At 42.8% G+C, this 23110-nt stretch overlaps 1 protein-coding gene across 1 annotated transcript in view; it reads right to left on the reverse strand.

The window, feature by feature from the left end:
- ALK (ALK receptor tyrosine kinase) overlaps window positions 1-23110 on the reverse strand; it is a 665036-nt gene that overhangs the window by 298491 nt on the left and 343435 nt on the right. Inside the window, 1 exon segment of the mRNA XM_056852389.1 lies at window positions 13582-13783. Coding sequence (XP_056708367.1) covers window positions 13582-13783 — 202 coding nt within the window.

A 23110-nucleotide genomic window follows, 5' to 3' on the forward strand; every position in this document is an offset into this window, starting at 1 on the left:
CAAGAAATCAGAAGGCAATTGAGACTGGGAAGGGCAGCCATGAAGGAGCTAGGAAAGATTCTTAAGTGTAAGGATGTGTCACTGGCCGCCAAGATCAGGTTAATTCATGCCATCGTATTCACTATTATTATGTATGGGTGTGAGGGCTGGACAATGAAGAAAGCTGACAGGAAGAAAGTAGATTCGTTGGAAATGTGGTGTTGGAGGAGAGTGTTACGGATACCCTGGACTGCCCCCCCCCCAAAAAAATCAGTGGGTTATAGATCAAATCAAGCCTGAACTGACCCTAGAAGCTAAAATGAGTAAACTGAGGCTGTCGTAGTCTGGACACATTATGAGAAGACAAGAGTCACTGGAAAAGACAATCATGCTTGGGAAAGTTGAAGGCGGAAGGAAAAGAGGAAGACCCAACAAGAGATGGATTGACTCTATAAAGGAAGCCACGGCCCTCCGTTTGCAAGATCTGAGCAAGGCTGTTAAGGATAGGACACTTTGGAGGACATTGATTCATGGGATCGCCATGAGTCGGAAGCGACTTGATGGCACTTAACACACACACATAACTCCAGCTGATGCCTACCAGACGCCAAGTGCAATGGAAGTGTTATTTTTTCCATGTCAAGAACAAGATGCCACCACTATTGTAACCTGAAAAAAGAACAGTATTGTCCCATTGTACACTATTATTGTATTCTGAGTTATCATATACCATATGTGCCCTGACCTGAATAGCCCAGGCTAGCCTAATCTTATCACATCTCAGAAGCTAAGGAAAGTTGACCCTGGCAAGTATTTGGATGGGAGACCTCCAAGAAACACCAGAGTCATAATGCAGAGGCAGGGGCAATGGCAAACCATATCTAAACATCTCTTGTCTTGAAAACCCCATCAGGGGTCACCATAAGTCAGATGTGACTTGACGGTAAAAAAACAACAAGCCCATATGTAATTTACTATTCCTTTTGAAACAGTTGCAATAAAGCTAACAAAGGCGTTAAGCATTGCAAAATAAACTGCAGGCAGGTGTACTCAGACTGTTGTGCAGGTCTATCCGATGGGCTTACTCCCAGTAATGTGTTCCTAGTTCTTAGGATTGCACTATTAGGCCATTTACGCAGGGTCAATTTTGAAGCTCGCTCAAAGCTCTTTTTTAAAATGCGACCATTAAAATGACTATCCACGGCCCTGACGCAAAAGGAGAAATTCCACACACACACCACTTGCCTGCTCCTTTGTTCCTTCCATTAGCCAACCACCGTTTGCATTGCTAACGCGCGGCTGTTGTTTTGCATGGTTCCTTGAGGGGATTCTTTGTTGTGGGGGCGGATCAAACACAAAAGGTTGCGTTAAAGGCGCGCTTAAGTAATGTGAAGCTGGTATGCACCAGCTTCACAGACACTTCCTGAATGATGGTTCACCGTTAAAAACTCAAAAAAATATGCGGAGCAATTCAGCCTGGAACCCGCTGCTAATTACCAAGCATAAATGGCCTTAGTGTCCTTTTGCAGTCAGCCTACCTACCATTCTCTCAGTTGGGGAGATACAAGGTCAAACTAAACGTTACTGTTTTTAAAGGGTTGGGTATGCTGGGGAGGAGTTATTTCCCTGTCTGATTTGGTGCTCTACATGTACAGATACTCCTTGTGGAACAGCAAAATCAATGCAATAACTCTCCCCCAAAGTGGTTTTTCACCCTGTGGCACCATTCTCATCCTGTTTGGGCCTCCATTTAAAAAAAAAAAATAAGCCATTTCCTGCAGCTTCGGTGTGGCTGTGGGGAGCATGAGTTCCCCAGACCGAACTTTAAAAACAGTGACATTTAGTTTGTTCAAGCATGCACACTGGTCAGTTCTGAACCCAAAACATCACCGTGTCTTGGCCCTGCTCCTACTTATGCTATACACTGGGTGTTGAGGTATCTTAGTTATAACAGGAAGGAAACTCCCTAATGTAGCAGACTGCAGCACTCAAGGGAAGTTGCACGAGAGGCAGAGGTAGGAGATCGTCTCCATCTTGCAACCTGCTTATCAGGAATGTGCCTTCTGCACAGTAAAAGTCTATGCATATCTCCCTGAGTTTCCTAGGTAATCCTGCTGACAAGCAACCGGAGCACCCAGAGAATAGTTTTTCAAATGAGAGGTGCCAGGACTCAGCCTTGCCTAGAGAGGGGAACATGGAGTGGATGGTCAGAGAGGGGAATGCAGAGTGGATGTCCTGGAGAGTGCGTACCATGCATTCCACTGAAGCGGTGCAAGAGAGACATGTTTGTATCTTCCAAGAATTTGTAAGAATCACTGATTGTCCACAGAATCCCTGAACTGGTGACCTAAGTGACAATGAGCTAAGATCTCTGACCATGTTTTGTGCTTTTCTTTTATTAGTCTATGGATGTGAAATGAGTTGAGAAACCTCTTTGAAGTCGCATGCTTTCCAATAATAATGAGTACTGACAATGTGGCTTCACTTCTAAACTGCCATTCTGACTCAGTTTGGGAGTCAACAGCCTGCCCGCCCCCCAAAACCCCCCACTAAAGTATTAAGAAATATAATGTTCCAAGGAACAACCTTCAGTGTTCAAATCTCTACTGTCACATCTGATAGAAGGCTCTTCATTTATTTTTCTTGGCGTCTGCCAATAAAATCAATGTGAGTGAATTGTGCGCACCACAAAGCCATTGTCTATCATCTTTCACAGCAGCCTCAAAAACACAAACGCTGTTTTCCTTTTTAACATGCTGAGTACAGGATTGCCTTTTACCTAATAAGTGAGAATTCTGCAGATTTCATTTTCAGCACACCTGTCTATATATTTATGTTCAAGCGTTACACTGTGAGTCTGAAGTACAATCTTGCTGTACACCAATAAAGAAATAAACAAAATAAATAATCAAACAATGTCAAAAGCCTGTATCTTAACAGAAGAACATATTGCTAGTATTAGTAGGAGAGAGTTGTAAGCAGAAGTCCAGCTTGGGGTGGGAGGCACACTACAACACAACACTCGGTCATGTGCAGTTCATCTCTGACATTTTCTTTTTGGGGCTGCTGAAGAAGAAGAGTTGGTTTTTATATGCCAACTTTCTCTACTATTTAAGGAGAATCAATCTGGCTTACAATCACCTTCCCTTTCCCTCCCCACAACAGACACCCTGTGAGGTAGGTGAGGCTGAGAGAGCTCTAAGAGAGTTGTAACTAGCCCAAAGTCACCCAGCTGGCTTCATGTGTAGGAGTGGGGAAACAAGCCCGGTTCACCGTCTGCTGCTCATGTGGAAGAGGGCGGAATCAAACCTGATTCTCCAGATCAGAGTCCACTGCTCCAAACCACAGCTCTTAACCACTACTCCATGCTGGCAGCAATGCAGGCTACAGTCTAGGAGTGGAAGACTGGCATGGCTGGGATAGGCTTCTTCACTTTTTCCCATTTGGCAGTTTTTTTCACACTGGGTGTCATTCCTCTCTTCCAAGTCTGAATATCATGTGTAGCTTTGGAAAAGCTGGAGGACACCTGGCTCTCCGCCTCTGAGCACATCAATGGGATACCAAATGAGTATGTGGGGGGAAGCAGGTCAGTACAGAGGTTTGTGGGCTAGTAACTTTTTGAGTGGGGAATCACTTGCAAAGCTGCATTTGGACTAGCAGCCTCTTTCAATCTTCCGAAATAGTCACTCTATCCCTGAGAATGCTACACGGAAGAGGACATCTGTTGAAACAAAGTTTGAAGATGGGGACAATCCCCCCCCCTCCATGCAGCCCGGTTTTCCTCTCACAGGACAGCTTATTCATTGAATAACAGAACAGACTGTTAAAAGCAAATGGACAATGTGCAATCCTATGTCAATTACAAAGTTTATATAATATCCATTTATTTCTGCCTCCCAGACAACTGTCAGACTAGAGAACTGCTTCTGTGATAATAGATTATGAAAATATAATTGCCTTGCTATTGTCTGCTTTTTTTATGAAAAGGGGAAAAATACATAACAAAGTCATTTACACGAAAAGCTTGCCCAAAGCATTCTTTAAGCAACAAAATAATACAATGAAATAGCTATGTGACTGGTACCATTAGGGAATAATCTGACACTATTATGCACCCTGGGAGTAATTATACCAGCTCTTTTAGCAGCCAGATAGAGTAATTGATTTCTTTATTACAAGAGATCAATAAGAGTGCAGAGTCTGCCTATCATTAGCCACAGATTTACCTTCTGAGAGACAAACAAAATTGCGATAGATGACAGATGTGACCAACAGGATCAGAATGCAACTATGGTGTTGGTTCCCTTTGCAGACCTGTCTTGCAATAAATTCAATTTCAGTCACTTACTGTGCTTGCATTATCCCAGTGGGGGAAAAAAAAGTTCTATGGAATTCAATGGGAATTAAATCAATAGAGCTCTACAACTAGAAGTTCTGCCAAGAATCTATAGAATGCAATAGAGCAGGCTACAGAATCCAAAAACAGAAAGGCAATTTTCTGTTCTTTTTTGTGGAGACAGCCCAAGTTTCCACTGGAGAAGGTGTTCGATGTCTGTGTAGATGAAAATGTCAAGAGTGAAGTGCCCTAGCTGAGGATCCTTCCAGGTTCTCCAGATTAACCGTCAAGTTAAGAACACTGCAGAATAACAAATACCAGCGGCAAAATCTTTTGCAAACTAGTCAATGAAAAGTAAAGGCTTGTCGATATCTAAAAAGGGTGTACCGAACATTCATACATTTCATTTTGTGTACGTTTTTCATGGCTGTTAGCAACAGTCTGCAGCAGTTGTTTCCTCTCTCTGTTGCCGCTTTGGTACCACTTGTCCCTGCTTTCTCCTCCTTCAAGTGATCTCAGTCAGTCAAGGGTCATCTGGTGAATAAGATGCTGTCCCAATTATAACATGCTCAGTCAGAATTTGCTCTGGGATGAATTCAAAGTGAGCAAATGAAACCAACTGAGACTGGGGAAATGTGGCCTGCGTTGCATTGCCTTTACTTTGACTAAGTGACAAGTTTCCCTTTTCTTTTGATGCAACAACACACACACATCCCGGGAAACTGCTAGAAGTAGATTTTTCGGTTACAGGTTTCTTTAGTTGATTTTTGTCCACTGAATTCCATACTGGCTGCAATCCTGAGGGTGTGTGTGAGAATCTCCATAGGAGCCAGCGTGACCCTGTGCCGGTGTAGGTGCTACTTTATCACGTGATAAACTGGCAAAAATGTGGGGGCATAGACGCTGGCATCCGGGAGCAACAGAGCTCTGCCAGCCCCCACAGCCAGTGCAAACAGTCCAGGAACTAAATCCCGAAAGAGAATGGCGGTGCCAGTGTGAGGGAGGCGTTCCCAGGGGTGGAGCTTCCGTAGCACTTTCAGCCCGGGAACAACCCCTTGAGTGGCAGCAAGGCTGCGCCACCTTTTTTGGTGGTGCAGCCTCGCTTTTATTTTATTTATTTATTTATTTTTCATATTTGTAGTCCGCCCTCCCCAGCAAGCCGGCTCAGGGCGGTTGAGGAATTTCCTCCTATTTCCCTTATTTTATTTTTTTAAAGGCTTTTTTCCCCCTCCGCCGTGGCTGGGAAGCCTTAGAGGAGGCAGCGTGGCTCTGCCGCACCCAACCGCCGCAGAACTACCCCCGCTTTAGGAATGGGCTGTATCTGTCATTAGCCAACCATCTCACCTATATGAATTTCCAGGTTAAGTTTTCCCCAAGTGACTTCACGTGTTTTCCCAAGTGAGTACATGTCAAAATAAGTAAGTAAAGGTCCCCTGTGCAAGCACCACTGTCCTGACCCATGGGGTGACATCACATCCTGACATTTACTAGGCAGACCATGTTTACGAGGTGGTTTGCCAATGCCTTCCCCAGTCATCTTCCCTTTACCCCCAGCAAGCTGGGTTCTCATTTTACTGACCTCGGAAGGATGGAATGCTGAGTCAACCTTGAGCCGGCTACCTGAAACCAACTTCTGTCAGGATCGAACTCAGGTCGTGAGCAGAGCTGCAGTACTGCAGCTTACGACTCTGCGCCACGGGGCTCAATACATGTCAAAATAGCTTTCTAAAAAATAGCCCTCCCACCTGACTAGCTTTGCAGGTTCTTTTGGATACCTCTTGCTGCTGAGTACAAAACTAACTGGCACAGAACCTGTATGTATATACACTTGTAACTGTACAGTGTTTGCCCTAAGAACTCTAGCTAAGAGGGCAGCCTAAAAGCAATTCCCATAAATACATTTTCAGATATATCAGGAGCATGACAGAGACAGGGAGGATAAGATGAACATGATTTTCAGTGTTTCGATGTCTATCTACACAGGATATTTTATCAGTTGTGTACGATAAGCAAGTTAAGACATCTGCTTTGCAAAGTACCTATTCACACAGCAAGGAGTCCAGTTTCTTTTGTGTGGCCTTAATATAGTTTCCTGTTTTGTCATGTTACTGTTTAATCTCCACTCTACAAGGTGTAAGCAAAAAGAATCTTTGTTGGCCGGCTTTATCTCAATCAAAGAGTAGCGTCTGACAGCACTTTCTTTTTTTTCCTTCCTCCTATAAATGGACATGAACTGTGGAGACCCTTATCAGATATTAATACATGTAATTCAGACTAACGCAGGAGAAAAAAAAGATACTTGCTGACACAATGAGCAACTTGAGATATGAGAAAATCCGACCTGAAATTAATTTATCACTGCACTGCCTTTCAAGTGCATTAATTTTGGTGGAACACATTTTCTTCTTCTATTATTGTTAAAGACATCAAGTAGCCACTGCTTCCCTTTGAAATCAATGGGATTTGCTATTGCTCATCTCTTCTGAAAACCAGGCTCATGCTGGAATTTACAGTGGAAACAGATGAATGTTTCCCAAACTTTCTTTTGCCTAGATGCATTTCTTTTGTACATAAAAGACATGTAGAATTATTTTACACTCTCCTGCTGGGTCCGGACTTGTATTTATGTCCCGATGACTTGCAGAATAACATGAGCCCACAAACCTGCCCACAGAGTAAGAAATGAACAGCTTTCCAGGGGGATGTGAGAAGCAGACAATTAGATCTTTGGGATTATGCCCAGGGTAGAGAGGCTGAATGAGATCCTGGGTCAGGAACAAGTGCAGGCACCCAGGAGAATCACAGCACATCACTTGGACAAGATCGTAAACCAGGAAGATAGAAGCTAAACAGGTACCAGAGACAAATATATCAATACTAACATTTAAAAATCCCAATATGTTTTAAACAAATAATTCTTCATCAGGAAGCTTAAACCACTGAAGCAGTTAGGAAGCAGCAGGCCTGTTGCTACAGAGACACATATGGGGGCAATACGTCTCCAAAAGATGCGATGCCCCTTCTCTGAATTCTTAGCCTTCATTAAAAATGGTTGTTATGTAAATAATAAAAATATTGCCTTTTCCATATAGATATAATAAAACTCCAGGACTTTTCATTGTGAAGATATATGAAGACACATGTCCATAGCACATGGGAGCACTGGCATGTATTCTGTCATTCCATTGAGCCAAGTTGGAAGCCTTCCTCCAACTTAAGTAATGGAGTATGTTGGGGGAAAGGCTCCTTAGGCTGAAAGAATCTCATCCAGACTAAAGTAGGATACATACCAACAGTATTAATATCATCAGATCTCTCCCAATGACATCATGGGACCCCATCCATCAATGAATCCTAGGATTCGGGATGACAGTACATGGAAACCTTGTGCCCCCCATAAAGTTCTGGCTAGAGGTCTGGGAGGCAAACTGCTTTTTTTTTTGGAGCAAGACTTTGGAGGAGCTTTTTAAAACAGGAATACTTTTTTCCTGCTGTTTGCTCAAAATGCATTCGCATTTATAATATCACAATCAATAAATGACCTTCTGTACCTGATAGATCTCCATCTTAGCTGGAGACAGGACAGCTTGTACATGTCTAGAGTTATCAAGAGGGCCTTCAAGAGAGGGTGTATTTTTTGGTACCTGTCCTCGGAAAATCACCCCCCCCCCACACACACACACATAATTTTGTGGATGATACTCATTTGTCAGGGAAGGAATCTTGGCACATGAATAAAGAAAAAAAACCTCTGCAATTTTTTAAGCAGTCAAAAAACCTAATGGGGACTGATGTCTCTGCTGCTGTCTTTCTGTAGTTCTATTAAGAATTCTCTTTTAAGGTTGCCATTCTCTCGTAAAACATTTGGGTCCTGGGAATGCAACATCCATGAGTAGCTGTAAATAATTTAACTCTGTAGCAGCAATTTACACGGAGATGGGTTATGCAGCAGTATAAAAGGGTAACAGCCCAGATCAATCAAAGTTTATCCCCCCAAAAAGAGACAGGAAACTCTTCATTATTTATTCTGAGAGACCGGCCATTTTTCTGTCCTGCAAATAACTGTGGGTGAAAATGACGGACACTCGACACCTACCTATATCATCAGTCTGTGTAGTCATAGGAACAGTCATTAATCTGCCAATGTTAACATCCATGAAAGCCAGTGTTGAGCTTTAATAAGAAGTTGGGAAGGAGAAGGTGGTGTTTCCTCCCCCCACTAACCCAAACAGTCATTCATTTGATTGAAATCCTAGCAGCCTGCCTCTTATCTAGGATAACCAACTGGATACTTAATATATTTAATACAAAAAACCCATACCAAGCATCTGCTGTAAATCATAGGTAGTTAGGGTTTCCATTTGCTGACTTAGAGATGATGCCTGTTCTTTAACATTTGGCGCTAGGAGGCATCATTTACCAACAGAGACCCCAATTCTAGTTCTGTATTAGTCTCAGAATCATAGAGTTGGAAGTAACCACTAGGGTCATCTAGTCCAACCCCCTGCACAGTGCAGGAAATTCACAACTATCCACCCACACACCCCAGTGTCCCCTACTCCATGCCCAGAAGATGGCCAAGATGCCCTCCCTCTCATGATCTGCCTAAGGTCATAGAATCAGCATTGCTGACAGATGGCCATCTAGCCTCTTCTTAAAAAACCCCAGGGAAGGAGAGCTTACCACCTCCCAAGGAAACCTGTTCTACTGAGGAACCGCTCTAACTGTTAGAAAATTCTTCCTAATGTCTAGACAGAAACTGTATTGATTGGATTTAGTCCATTTGCTTTCTTTTTTCTGCTGTGCCAGCTGCAGCAACCAACTTTAAACATGAGGCAGGTGTTCCAAGTACTTACTGATGGGCAGTGGGAAGGGAACAATATACTTCAAAGGTCACAGAAAATGTCACCTGTCCTGGCCAAATTATGCTGCCCACTTTTATCAAAAATGCCATGGAGATTTTTGTTTTGTTTTTGTTTTTGAAAAATGGGCTCTTGAAGGCCTATTGTGGTCTTTTTTTTCTTTTCTTTTTTTGGATGAATTGTTTCTGAGTGGCAAAATATTGTCTGTTGTGCGAACTGTATTTCCCCCCTGTGTTCATCATGGAATTTGACAAAGAAGGGCAGGATCCCAAAGAGTTATATTGAAGGCTCTTAGGATCTTGACCATAAATTTTGGGAAAACAGAAGTTATATGGCAATGAACTGTATACAGTGTTGATCCTATGAGTGGAAATTTGTTTTCTAAAACAAGTATTATTAGATTTTGTTCCTACTTGGCCCAGGGCATTTTAACATGGTTGTAGTTCCCTAAGAAGCCTTGTTCACAATATGGTCACAAGTATAATTATTTCCCTGCATCAAATGTTAGAAGCTATACAAGCTCAATTTCCAAGTACCGCTGCTAGTACTAATAATCATCTGCATCTTGGATGCTATATAATTCTTGCTTATCAAATATTTAGATCAATTACAAAATTGCTCAGTCTCTCTCTCTCTCTCTTGTTCATGCACAAGCCAGTGGGTTGACGCCGCGCCCTCCCTGCTGCCGCTTCGTCATGCCGGCCTCCTGCCAGCTCGGTCGATGGGCCCCCTGCTCCTTGCGACTGCTGCGTGGGGTGGGCGGAGGAGGCGAGGAGTGGTGTTGGGCTGCTGGGTGGTCCTGCAGTGGTGGGAGCTGCCTGAGACTCGGGAGGTAAGCTCCCCACGCTTTACGGCTGCTGGGTGGGTGAGGAGGGGGCGAGGAGTGGAGCCGGGTTGCTGGGAGGTCCCAAGGCCACAGGAGCCTCCCGGGACTCAGGACAATTATGATAGACCTCCTCTATCTTTAGCAGTTATGAAGGAAAATTTCAGCAGATGCAGACCACCACAATGATTAAAAAAAGAAGAAGCTGCATCTGACAATAGCTCCACTTCTGAACAAGAGATATGTCCACCTCCAAGTCCAATCACCCTAACTTTGAACTAGGTTTTGCCTAATCCCCTTTTGTTTATAGGACCGCCATCCCTTTTCACTCATCATAGCCATATCTTATCTTGGGATAAGCAAGCATGGCATCATTCGTTCTGCAGTGTCCCACGTTAAATAAACACAAAGTAAGATGGCTAGTTTGGATTATGCTTCTTAGTATGTATTCCACAGCCATGAAGGTAATACTGGTAATCAGAACATCAGGTATAGCAGTAGCAATAATATCACTCCTATTTTCCTGCTGAGTTTGCAAGTTGATTGAGAGTTCATGCACATTTCAACTGTCAATGAACTCTGTTGCTTAGAGCTACCTTCATCTTGGAGAATTAGTTGAAACAGTTATAGAAAAAAATTAGATTAATTGCTTTTTAATAGAGGTTAAGAAGAGATTGGCTTTCTTATCTTGCTATATCAGCTGTATCTCATTTGCACATGCTGATTGGCTTATTTGCACTTATGTTGCTTATTTCATATTTAGTTATAACCAATCATATACCGAGGTATAACCACATGATAGTTTTCTATAAATAAGCACTCCAGTGACGAGCAAATCAGATATCTCTGGCTGGAAGTCTCAAAAGAATAGGTGAAATCTCTAGATGAGATTTTTGGGTAACTTTTTGATAATCCCTAAAAGCAGTGAGACAAAAAGCTGAAACCTGATTTGCTTTTTAAAACTATTACTTGCTATAATATGCTAGAAACTTTGATAAGCTTAGCATTTATCTTCACAGTAATTGTAGGGTTAACTTTTTCATGCCTATTTTTTTTGACCTGCTCAATAAAAATAGTTTTTTCTTTTCTCAATAGAAGATGAAAATTTATACAGATATTCTGTTTGATTTGCTGGTTAATAGTTCAGAGAACTGAACTCTACCCCCTTTTTTTTGTATTATCTGAGTTCAAGGTTGTAAATCATCTTTGATAAATCCTGGAGAACTCTGCTGCTAATCAGTTTTGCACAGGGAAAGCCTTAAAATTGCTTAGTACAGATCCTCTAATAGGATGCAGGAGGGAATATCTCATTACACAGCAATGTTCATTGTACATTGTACACATATTCAAACTAAATTCTAAATTAAACAAAGAACATTACTTTCAAGCATCCAGAATCAGTTTGTTCAACTATGCTCCTGCCGTTTTGCTACTAACTGCAATCTAAGAGAATGCACAAAATCTGACAAAATGAGACATCACTGGTAATTAATGTGAATTACTCAACTGGCAGGGGACATTTCGACTGGCCAAAGCCCAGAAAGAGTAAAAAAATGTTGCGTTGGGGGAGCCACACTCATTCTTCTTGATACATAAGAGCCAATACTTAAAAAAAAAAGTTTCATGTGTACAAAAATGGTTTCTTGGATAGAAGTCTATTGAAAATTTGAATTAATAATATATATTGTTATACATAAACTGTATCAACTGAAGGCCCTCTGATTTGTATAAACTCCCTGTTGTACATGTATGGGCAGCCCTTCCTTGTAAAGTCAGAGGTTCGTTTGGGAGGGCTTGATCAAGAATAAAGAGGAGTTATAATTATACCTTAGCCTTTTACAATGCCATCCTAAGCATCCTAAGCAGAGTTATACCCTTCCAAGCTCATTAAAGTCAATGGCCATAAAGGGTGTAACCCCATTTAGGATTGTGCTGTCATTCATGAGCCTGTATTCAGCAGGCATCGTTTTAATTAACATTGCATTGCTGCGGTGGTGGGAAAGGAACAGAAGCCCCACGTCAAAGACAACCCCAGGAATTGTGTCTTTCTAGCCCCTTCAGTTCATGACACTGGCTTAAGTGACACATATGTAAATATACAGGGGAGTTACTTTTTTTAAAAAAATCCATGGTTTTATAATTGGTGAAGTGGGATTCGTATTAGCATGCTGGTAAAAGCTATAAAACCAAGCTTGTATATGAACTCCATTTTGAGAACATATTCATATTTTTGCAGAAGCTAGCAGAAACAACTAATGCTGCAGAATTTACATTTTCCTGTGCTAATGTTTCATGATTAAATTTGATATTAAATCTCATTTAGTCACCAGAGAAGATGGCAAATGAGAAAACAATGAGAAGGCAGGGAGAAACACCACAGCTAATCAGAAATAATCACAGTAAATGCTGGAATAAAAAAGCAAAGCAGGTTCCCTGTGAGCAGAATCAACTGCAATTACTCAGCATGGGTAGATGAGAATAATGCACCCAAATTCATTCAGGATAGTAGATGTGATAATTTGACCTTGAGTTCTGTATCCCAGAATGCAATAGATAGATGTAGGAGATTTATAATTAGGGTCGCTTTTTTAAGGTAAAAGGCCACAAAATCACATCAGGACCTCCTTTCAGCTTGTCCCTTAATGTCATTGTCCCAATTTAAATCTCCTCCCCAAATTGCTATTTGCTCCATGTGTGAAAATATACTGAGACCCCACTTTAAGCCACTTGTAGAGAGTAGGATTGCCAACCTCCAGATGGTGGCTGGAGATCTCCCGCTATTACAACTGATCTCCAGGTGACAGAGATCAGTTCCCCTGGAGAAAATGGCCGTTTTGACAATTGGATTCTATGGTATTGAAGTCCCTCCCCTCTCTAAACCCTGCCCCCCTCAGGCTCCACCCCCAAAATCTCCAGGTATTTCCCAACCCAGAGTTGGCAACCATAGTAGGGAGGCATGATTTAAATTGGGCAGAAAAGAACAGGCAACAAGAGTCATCTGACTAGAACTTGAATTGGGCTCCTGTAATTGATTTTCACTTTTAAAAAAACTGTAGGAAATCGTATTATGGATTTTTCAGGCCACACCATGTTTGATCCCCAATACAGGGATCACATGTGCGTGGCTGCACCAATGCAATCACATCACTTCCGGTTTACACCCGGAAGCGCTGCATTGCAACGGGCCTCTTACCACTCAAACTGGGAGTTTGAGTGGTAAAAGGCTGTTGCGATGTGGCACTTCTGGGTGTAAACTGGAAGTGATGCAATTGTGGCTGCGTACACATGCGATCCCCGCTTCCAAGCCAGGCACTGGATTGGCTGCCAATTGCCCACCAATCTAAGCGACCTGGCAACCCTAGAAGTGAGGCTATTTGAGTTGTGCCACAGCTTTGAAGCTTCTTCTGCTGTCACTGATCTAGAATAAAGTTGGGTTGCCACAATGAAAGCTGACGCTGTGAAGTGGTCTACAGATCCTTCCACTGATAAACATTTTTATGAGTTCAAATACTTGAATGCCTCAAATGGCAGAAAAACCTTACAACAAAATTCCAGTTTTGACAAGAATAAAAGGGACCTACCCGTGTTTTTCTCTGCTTGGGGTCAATGGGATTTTTATACCGCTTTCATTGACCTGCAGGACCTGAGCAATGTACATCCCACTTTGTTGGGGGTATCTGTAGACAGCTATTTGAACAGTACATTCTTCACTATTGCTTCTCAGCCAAGGGCTCAAAATGAGGAAGTTCCTGCTTTCTGATGTACGAAGGTACAGGAATGAACCTGCAATGAAAGAGAAGACAAGAAGACTGATTACCAGAAAAGACTCAAATGGCGTACTAATTTGCTTTCGACCAAGGACTTGGGTTACGTTATCTATGAGAAGTATAACCAAAGTGCGTAGAACTTGCTTTAAACTCAGACACAATTCTTTCCTCTGGGATTAGTCTGGATGTTTTAACCAGATTCCACTAAAACTCCAAAATCTCTTTTGTAATGCAGGACTGCCATTCTGCACTGTGAAACGCAGCCAAGAATGGCTGTTGGGCTTTGGAATGCATAATTCACACAGCTGATATAGATAGGTGAGACCAGGATTCCAAATAAATATAACACATCTAACAAATATAACCATGCATGTTTGGAAGGGTCTTAGGCCAGACACTAAAGGCCTGAGGTCTAACATAGATCCTGACTGAATCTCTGCAGAGTTAACTAAAGTGGGCATATGATGCTGCCGAATTCCCACCCCCACACCCCGGGTTTGGAGCATTCAGGTGTACAATCATATATGTAGGAGTTTTTAGCCATGTGATTAACAGTTCAAACATTTCTTTTACTTGGAAAAGGAGAAATGCGATCTTGAGCAGCAGAAAGTGAAAAGAGATTGTAGTGTCTAATTGAACCCTTGATGAATGAAAAACAGCTGGATAAGTCAGAAATGTGTTGAAGTACATAAAAACTAGAAAAAATAATAGGCAAATCTTTTTGTACCAATTCAAAAGAGATCTCTGACTGGTTTTTTTTTATGACAGGGAACTGTAAGTATTGCCTTTGATATGCCAGAGTGCCTGAACAAATTATGCTTTTGATGCAATAAAACATCTTGATTGAATCTGGAGTGTTCTTATTTTCCCTGGCATGTTTCTTAAAAGGATCAGGATTCTCCTAAGAAAAGGTCTAATGTTCAGTCTGTGCTTGTGTTTACCCCCTTGGAGAATAACGTTCTTATCTTTTAAAATTTTATTTTAAGTTTCTTCAAGAATCCAGATTTTGGCTTTAGGATAAATAATGTTTACAGATGAACAGTGTATATATTTGTTTTCCTTTCATAGCACACCAAATAAGTGCTTTGCTTTTTGATTCATAATGAACTAATCCTAAAGAAATGTGTAGCAGCAATGGTACATATACACCGAGTTACACGGAGCCCTTTCATCCTTCATCCTCAGTCATAATCCTATTATATGGCTAACTATCAGCTGTGTAGTTGGCACACAGCAGCCATGTAGGGTATTTCTCCCTATCTGCTCCTTCCCAGTATTACACATTTGTTTGTCTTATCCCTGTAACACAATTATCTGTGTATTGTTAACATTCAAGTTAGGTTGTTGAAACATCTTGCATATGGAGCTACTTCAGAAGACAACTAAGGCCTTTAATGCATGGTTGTTTCCCTCGCTGTCACCCCACTGACAACTTTGGGTCTTTGTTTTGATTATGCATGCTGTTTCTGACCGTCAGAGGTTGCCTCACTCTCCTCCTGAGCAAGGTGACCTCTGATGGTTGGAAATGGCATGCATAATCGAAACAAAGACCCGAAGTCGTCAGAGGGGTGGCTGCAAGGGAAACAGCCATGCATAAAAGGCCTAAGAAATTTTAATTTGTCCCAATAGACCAGGGGTCCTCAAACTTTTTAAACAGGGGGCCAGTGCACTGTCCCTCAAACACTGTTGGGGGCCGGGCTATAGTTTGAAAAAAATATGAATAAATTCCCCGCGTGTGCGGGGGAGGAGGCGCGAGGGGGCTCTCCTGAAAAGCATCCTCCTCCAGAGCCCGGACCTTCCCTCTTCGCTCTGGGGCTCGGCCTTCCCTCGGCAGACAAGGCCTTACCCCTGCCCAGGCCTCCCTTGCCCTCTCCGCACGCATGCACAGAGGCGAGTTAATGGGGAATAAAGAGGCTGGAGTCCCCGGCAAGTGCCTGTGCCTTACAAATGTAGTGGTTAAGAGTGGCGTTTTGGAGCGGGGACTCTGATCTAGAGAACCTGGGTTGATTCCCCACTCCTCCACATGAGCAGCGGAGGCTAATCTGGTGAACCTGGTTGGTTTCCCCACCCCTACACACAAAGCCAGCTGGCTGACCTTGGGCAAGTTACAGCTCTGTTAGAGCTCTCTCAGCCCCACCTGCCTCACAGGGCGTCTGTTGTGGGAGGGTATGGGAAGGGGCTTGTAAGGCAATTTGAGTCTCCCTTTAGTGGTAGAGAAAGTCGGCATATAAAAACCAAGGCCATTTATGCACGGGAGGTTTTGCCTTGGATTTGCCGCTCTCCAGATGCACATTTTCCCCATCCGAATTCTCCAAACTCTGCCCGGGGGTGGGGGGAGCTTAGTTCTGAGAATTCGGATGGGGAAAATGTGCATCTGGAGAGCGGGAAATCCAAGGCAAAACCTCCTGTGCATAAATGGCTACTAGTCTTTTTCTTCTTCTCCCTGGAGGTATGCCCAGCCCCCCCCCCCAAGGGGCCCCCTACAATTACCTCCAGGTAACAAGGATAGCCCCGGGAGGAGAGAGAGAACGCTGCCCGACTAGGAACGCCAGGGCCACGTTGGGCTGCATCGTGGAGGGCCCGAAGGACCAGGCGCAACTGCATGGAGCTCGAGGAGGCCAGGCCCAGGCAGCCACAAAGCTAGGCAATGGGTGAAGTCTCCTGATGGGGCGTGCTGCGGAAGAGAAGGGGGCGACCGGGCCCAGGAAAGTGGGTTTTGGCCCTGGGAGGGAGAGGATGAAGGGGGCGACTGGGTAGCGTGTGAGGCGGCAAGACGCCTTGTGTGCCCAGGAAAGGGGGTTTTGGGCCGGGGAGGGTGGGAGGGAGAGGGCGAAGGGGGCAACTGGGTGGCGCACAAGGCGGCAAGACGCCCCGCTTGCCCAGGAAAGGGAGTTTTGGGCTGGAGAGGGAGAAGGGAAGGGGGCAACTGGGGCGGAAGGGAGGCTTCCGGCTGGGCGCATGCGGCCAGGAAGCACAGAAAAGCTCTGGGGAGGGGGGCAAGGGGGGACTGGCTTTCTTGGTCCCCGGGCCGGACAAAAGCCCTCCGGGGGCCGGATCCGGCCCCCGGGCCGTAGTTTGAGGACCCCTGCAATAGACAGTTAAACAGCTAACTGGAATACTCTGATCAGGATGTGTTCCATTCCCAAATCAGAATTCCTCTTTACCAGCTAGGAACATCACTATTCTAATTCAGAGCATGACCTGATTTCCAGGAACAATTCAAAGTGTTTGATTTTACCTTAAAAGCTCTATGGATCTTTGGACCAAACAAAGTATCTATCTGAAGGACCACCTTCTCCTGAATGAACTTGCCTATCAACAGTACTGGCAAGGTCTACCATGCCCCTCCCCAGGAAAAAAAAAAAGTCCTTTAGTTCCTACTCATACCATTCAAACTACTCAACCTAAGCATCGTTCGAAAAATATCAAAGGACTTGTCCAGCTCCTGGGCCCTCAAAATTTTATTTTTCCCTTCTTGATAACCCTAATATTGAACATTTGTAAGATTAAAAGCACTTCCCAATGCATAAACTCTGCAGCCCTTACAAGAAGGGTTGCCAGCTCTAGGTTGGGAAATTCCTGGAGAGAGCAGGATTTGGGGTGGGGAGGGACCTCAGCAGGGTATAATGCCATAGAGTTGACCCTCAAAAGCAGCCTTTTTGTCCAGGGAACTGACCTTTGTCATCTGGAGATCAGTTGTAATTCCAGAAGATCTCCAGCCCCCACCTGGAGTTCAACAACCTTAGTTACAAATAAATATGCCTTTGTATCCACACTATAGTACTTACTGACAGCTCTGCTTCCTTTATATCATAATGGTTTATAACTTCTCTTTCATTAATTTAAAAGCCAAGAGGGTGCTTTTTTTGTTAAAAAATATTCTACAAAACACAATGCTCCTGTGTGAAATGCCAAGTGATGCACTGAATGGTGCTTTAGTGTTCAAGTGCATGAACTTATCTACTTGTATAGTAGAGACGGGATACTTCTATTCCTCATTTAGAAATTCAAGTTCAAGAGCTACAGAGGAGGAAGCTATACCTTGAGGAATGCAACTCAAGCAAATCACACGAGGAATTTTATCAAGGCATCCTCATAATGTAACACTAGATACAAATGAGATTTACCAGGAACACCTACTAAAAAACAGGGTCTGTCAAAGGTAGATACGGTCTGTTGGAGTGTGTGTGAAACAAATGGTGTGACAAGTTTCTCAGCTCTGTTCTGCTATCTCTAATTAGATGCTAAACAGCCATATGCATATAATCCAGTCGAGATGCCCTTCACATACATTCTCAATAATGGATGATTTTTGATTGATATGTAAACTTTCCAGAAAAGGTGTAGCAATTTAGCAGATTCACCCTTGCCTTCAAGTTGCCAAAAAAGTACTCGGTTTAACAAGGAGATTTTAAAATTATTTTTGCCTTAAAATTAATGTACATATATTGTTATTTTTTTTAAAAAAACTTCCATTTCCTTCTTTCATGATTTAGAACAGCAATTTCCAGGAATTCATCTACCAAGGAAACTCTGCTGGAGAATCACAGTTATTCAAGATTTGAGCGTTTGTTATACATAACACAGAGAATTCATGTTGAGTGTTTGCCAGTCCTATTGGGCTTCACTACCACCCTACATTGGGAAGCAGTTAAAATATTTTAAAAGTGAGACATACTATATGGATAGTCCTAAAGAGAACACGTGCTTTGTCCACGTGTATTAAAGAACAACAACAACAAAACAAAGTTTAAATATTCACAAAGAGACTGGTATTTTAAAATGTATTCATGCAGGATAAATGTTGAATTCTAAACTGAGCTAGGCAGTGTGTGATTTTTCAAACACCTCCAAGTCCAGCAGAAACATAACTGCATCAGTGTTCATAACAATGACCACCATTGGCAGGTCTGGAAGAAATCAGCTCTGGCATTTCCAGTTCAAGGATCTCAGGTAGCAGTTGTGAAAGATCTTGCCTTCTCTCCGTCCTCAGAGAGCTGCTACTAGTCACAGTACAGAATGTGGAGCTAGATGGACCAGTGGTCCGGTTCAATACAAGGAATACTATGTATTCCGATATGACCATCTTATGTGCTATTCCAGGTCATAATCTAAAAAGGATGATGGACACTGATGACTGGCAAAGAACTTATCATTTAAAGATTCAGGAAAGTAGGTCACACTAAATATTAGGGAAACTTGTGAACAATGATCAGCCTTCCTGCAAATGGCAGTACAGCACTGCAAAGCCCATGAGAAAGCCCTTTGTGCATTGGATGTGGACGGCAGGCTGCCCGTTGTATACATCCCTGCTACTTCTGCACAACTGCTATGGTTAATTGTAAAATTACAATCGTATCTTTCCGCCTTCTACTGAAAACCTCAAGAATTAGAGTACTAAATCATGTAGATTTAATCATGTCTTCCTCGGAGGAATGCTGAAATCACTGAGATGAGAAAGAGCAAACCGATGTCAGCTGCTAGCAGACACAGTCTGAAGGCTGAAATAATTGCAAATTACAACCTTGCTGATTCAGAGGTTATTGGATATTTTTTGTTGTTTACCATTGGGGCATTTTGTTTTATTTTGATGATAATACACTGAAAAACAGCTTGGTTAATTCTTGCTAAGGTTGAGCAGAATCATGAAAAACAATCCCACAGAATAATTAGACCCATGAGAACGTTGGAGGCAGCTATACTCGTTGGAGGCAGCCCTGTGTGCCATATTCTGGGCCTTCCCTGTGCAGCCCTAGCGTTGCTAATGCAACCAACATCACAAGGAGGCTTAGGTGGCCACTTGTCAACCAATGATTGCTGCCGGAGGGCCCACTGACAGCGGTGGCTTTTTGTTAGTGAAGGAGGGAGTCTAGAGGAATCACCTGAAATCACCTGTAAGGATTTCAGTGTGATAGTGTTCTTGTCCCAGATATATACTGTCTTTTTCACACACGTGTAGATTCACACACTAGACACACACATGCAAACAAAACAAGGTTCTCTCGCTTTCTCACACATAAACACATACAGTGCATTCCTGAGCGGAATGCCTGTGCGGGCTTAGGAGGCAATGCGGCTGCGATGCCTCCTCCCGGCATAAAAAATCAGGGAGATACACCACCAGTATCACGGGAGATACGCCACCAGTGGCCTTCCCGCCAGTGTACAGGCGGCTTACGCCAGCGTTGGCTGCCTGGATGCCAGTACGAGGGGCCTGGACGCTGGCGCAGCACCTTCCTGGCCTCCTAAGGGCTTTCGCCTTGGAGGCTCAGGAACGCGCTGATAGAATAGTAGTCATCAGTACTGTTTCCACCAGGCTAGGGAAATGTTCCCTATTTCAATTTATATTTGTTTGTGTTTTTGTCGGCAGATCCCATTCTTCACGTTTTACTGCTAGTTTTGTTTGAATTGCATGTCCATATTGCATGTTTTAAATGAAATTTACACAGCATTTCCTATGTAGTTTTAATGTCCTTTATACAGACAATATATATGCAATGTTTAATGCTGATTTATTGATGCATAAATAACACTGCAAAATGCATGCATTTTGTTGGGGGGGGACAAGCAGACAGATAACAGTGAAAAATAAAGAATCGTGGGTTCAGTCTGCACATGGGAGAAGCAAAATTGAAACAGAGTTATTCAGGCTGATACACCAAAGACAAGAAATTCAAAATCTTTCCTGTATCTGGCTTGCTAAACTACACCAGCCACAACCACAAGTCCCACTGGCCATAATCATTATCCTGGTAATAGAAATCGCGGATGGGGTGGTCTCTAAGCTCAGGTTTCTTTCACAAGCTCCCTAGTCACCCAAGAATACAAGCCAGGGTGCTACAACTGACCACAGCTCCCTGGGGCATGTTCACTGCATGATTAGAGAGATGTTCATGTTCCAAAAGCGCAACCAGCTCTAAAAGATATCACAGTGTCATTAGGGTCATTTAGATGTCACCATTCTGGCTGTGTTAGCTATTCTAACATAATCATTCACATTGCACTGAAGGTATCAATTACATTTTGTACTATGCCGTACAGGCAGAACAGCTAGCCCTTCCCCCACAATCACGAGACGTAACAGTACCAGGACATTTCCTGTGAATGGCTGTTCATAAAAATTGCTGGCTGTTCATAAAACCAAAAGGTTTGTTTTAATAAAAATATATAATATATTACTTCCATGACAAAACAACTCCCATGCGGGAGACTGAAACCGTGCTTGTTTGCTCCTGGGGTTGTTTCCTGAAAATCAAAGCAACAGTTTTGTCATGAAAGCACACACTAGATTTTGGACCCTGGGGCTAAATGGACAACTGATTCTCATATTACTGATGAAAAGAATCCTAGATGTATAAGATTGTTCCACTTTACAATGCAATTGTTGTTCCATTGAGCTTCTTTGATCAAGGATTAGCCACAAAATTTGTATGATATATTCCTCCACATTGATCCATTTAAGTCAATTATTGCTAAATAGACAACCAGTAATGCTTTCAAAATCTTCTTCATATCCCTATTACAAGACAAACACCAGTATGTCAACAAGGATCTAACTGAGAAATCCATGTCAGTTTATAGATTGCTTGTGTTTTTAAAAAAGAGGCAGGTTACAAAGACTCTTCTACAAGCCATGCAAGCAACCTATACAGGAGAGAGCGGTAAGGTATTGTCGCCAAGACACTTGGCTATGCTTAGGTTCATGAGAAATAGATATTAGTGAGTGCTGTGTCAACAAGGACATCCCTTATTTCACTGATTCCTTGCAAAGATGTGGGGAGGGCAGATTCTGGTGTGACTTCACACATTCCTTTATTGTGAAGATGTTTTTGATTGGCTCTTTTGCACCATTTTTATAAGGGGACTCGTTCTATTGATGAAAATCATTGCCCTGATTAGGCCGGCAACAGAGCCCAGCAAGGTTCAAAGGTCACCTCAAGCTCCAAAAGTCAACCTCAAGGTTGACTCAGCCAGTTTTTTGTGATCTGCAGATTATAACATGTAATATTTGTTAACCAAGCCACAAAATTAGGTATTCCCAGCTGGGCTTTCCTATCATTTGTAAAGCACTTTAACAATATTTTAACAATGGTGGTAGAAAGTGCCGTCAAATCACAGCTTTCTTATGGCAACCCTGTAGGGTTTTCAAGGCAAGAGATCTTGGTAATTTAAATAGATACTGACCATCTATACAGATTAACTGTTTTAAAATACTTTAAGAAATTGAAACATTTTAACATAATGATAAAATGCTGATAACTATATATGTATCGGGATAGTAAACAAAGAAAAAACATCAAAGTCCAGTCAGACTTTTCCAGATAAGAACTGAAATTATAATCAAAACAAGAGCAATCATAGTGTTAGAGACCTGGGTTCAAATCCCTCCTGTGTCTTGAACCCTAAAGAATGACCTTGGGCCAGACACTCTCTCTCAGTCTAATCTTCCCCACAGAGTTGTTGTGAGGATAAAATGAAGAAGCAGACCCATGTATGCTGATCTGAGCTCCTTGGAGAAAGGGTGGGATAAAGATGTACTAGACAGAACATTCAGGAAATTATGCCTTTTAATTCATACTTTTTGTCCCATGCTTCAGAGCGTCATTGTACCACAATTTGGAAAATTTTCAAAATCTAATACCTGGACAAGGCCTTACTTTGCTGCTTTTGTTGTGCCTGAATTATGGTGTTAAGTCCCAATTACCATAAAACAGGAAGAGGTTGACAGTTCAAAGCAGTTGTTTATTAGGCCTAATATACATACCGGATAAAACAAAAGCATATTATCAAATAATAATAATAATTCCAGGCATTACACTTTCAACAGATATGTTTTGTTAGGTTTATTTTGGGAGCAATGGTGTAGCCAGCATGGTGTAGTGGTTAAGAGTGGTGGACTCTAATCTGGAGAACTGGGTTTGATTTCCCCGTTCCTCCACATGAGCAGCGGACGCTAATCTGGTGAATTGGGTTGGTTTCCCCACTTCTACACATAAAGCAGACACACAAGATATATTTCTGAAGTCCTGGGGAAGACCCAGGTTAGCAAACATATCCTAAACACAAAAAAGGGGGATACAGAAAAATCCCAGAGAACAGTTGTTTGGGCAAGCACACACAGCTGATATCAGACGTGAAGAGGAGGAGGGTGGGGGAGAAGGAGCAGAAGCTTCTGACCTCTGTCCCCATCAGCAGCTGAGGTTGTAAAACTGGAGAGGTGTGGAGGAGGAGGCATGGGACCCACAAGCCCTCCATGCTGCCAAGGCAGCAACACTGGGGGTGGTTAGGGGAGGAGGAGGTTCAGGACCACCACTAGCTGTCCCCGCTGCTGAAACAGTGACAC

This window comes from Euleptes europaea, chromosome 7 (assembly GCF_029931775.1).
Source record: "Euleptes europaea isolate rEulEur1 chromosome 7, rEulEur1.hap1, whole genome shotgun sequence".
Lineage (NCBI taxonomy): Eukaryota > Metazoa > Chordata > Lepidosauria > Squamata > Sphaerodactylidae > Euleptes > Euleptes europaea.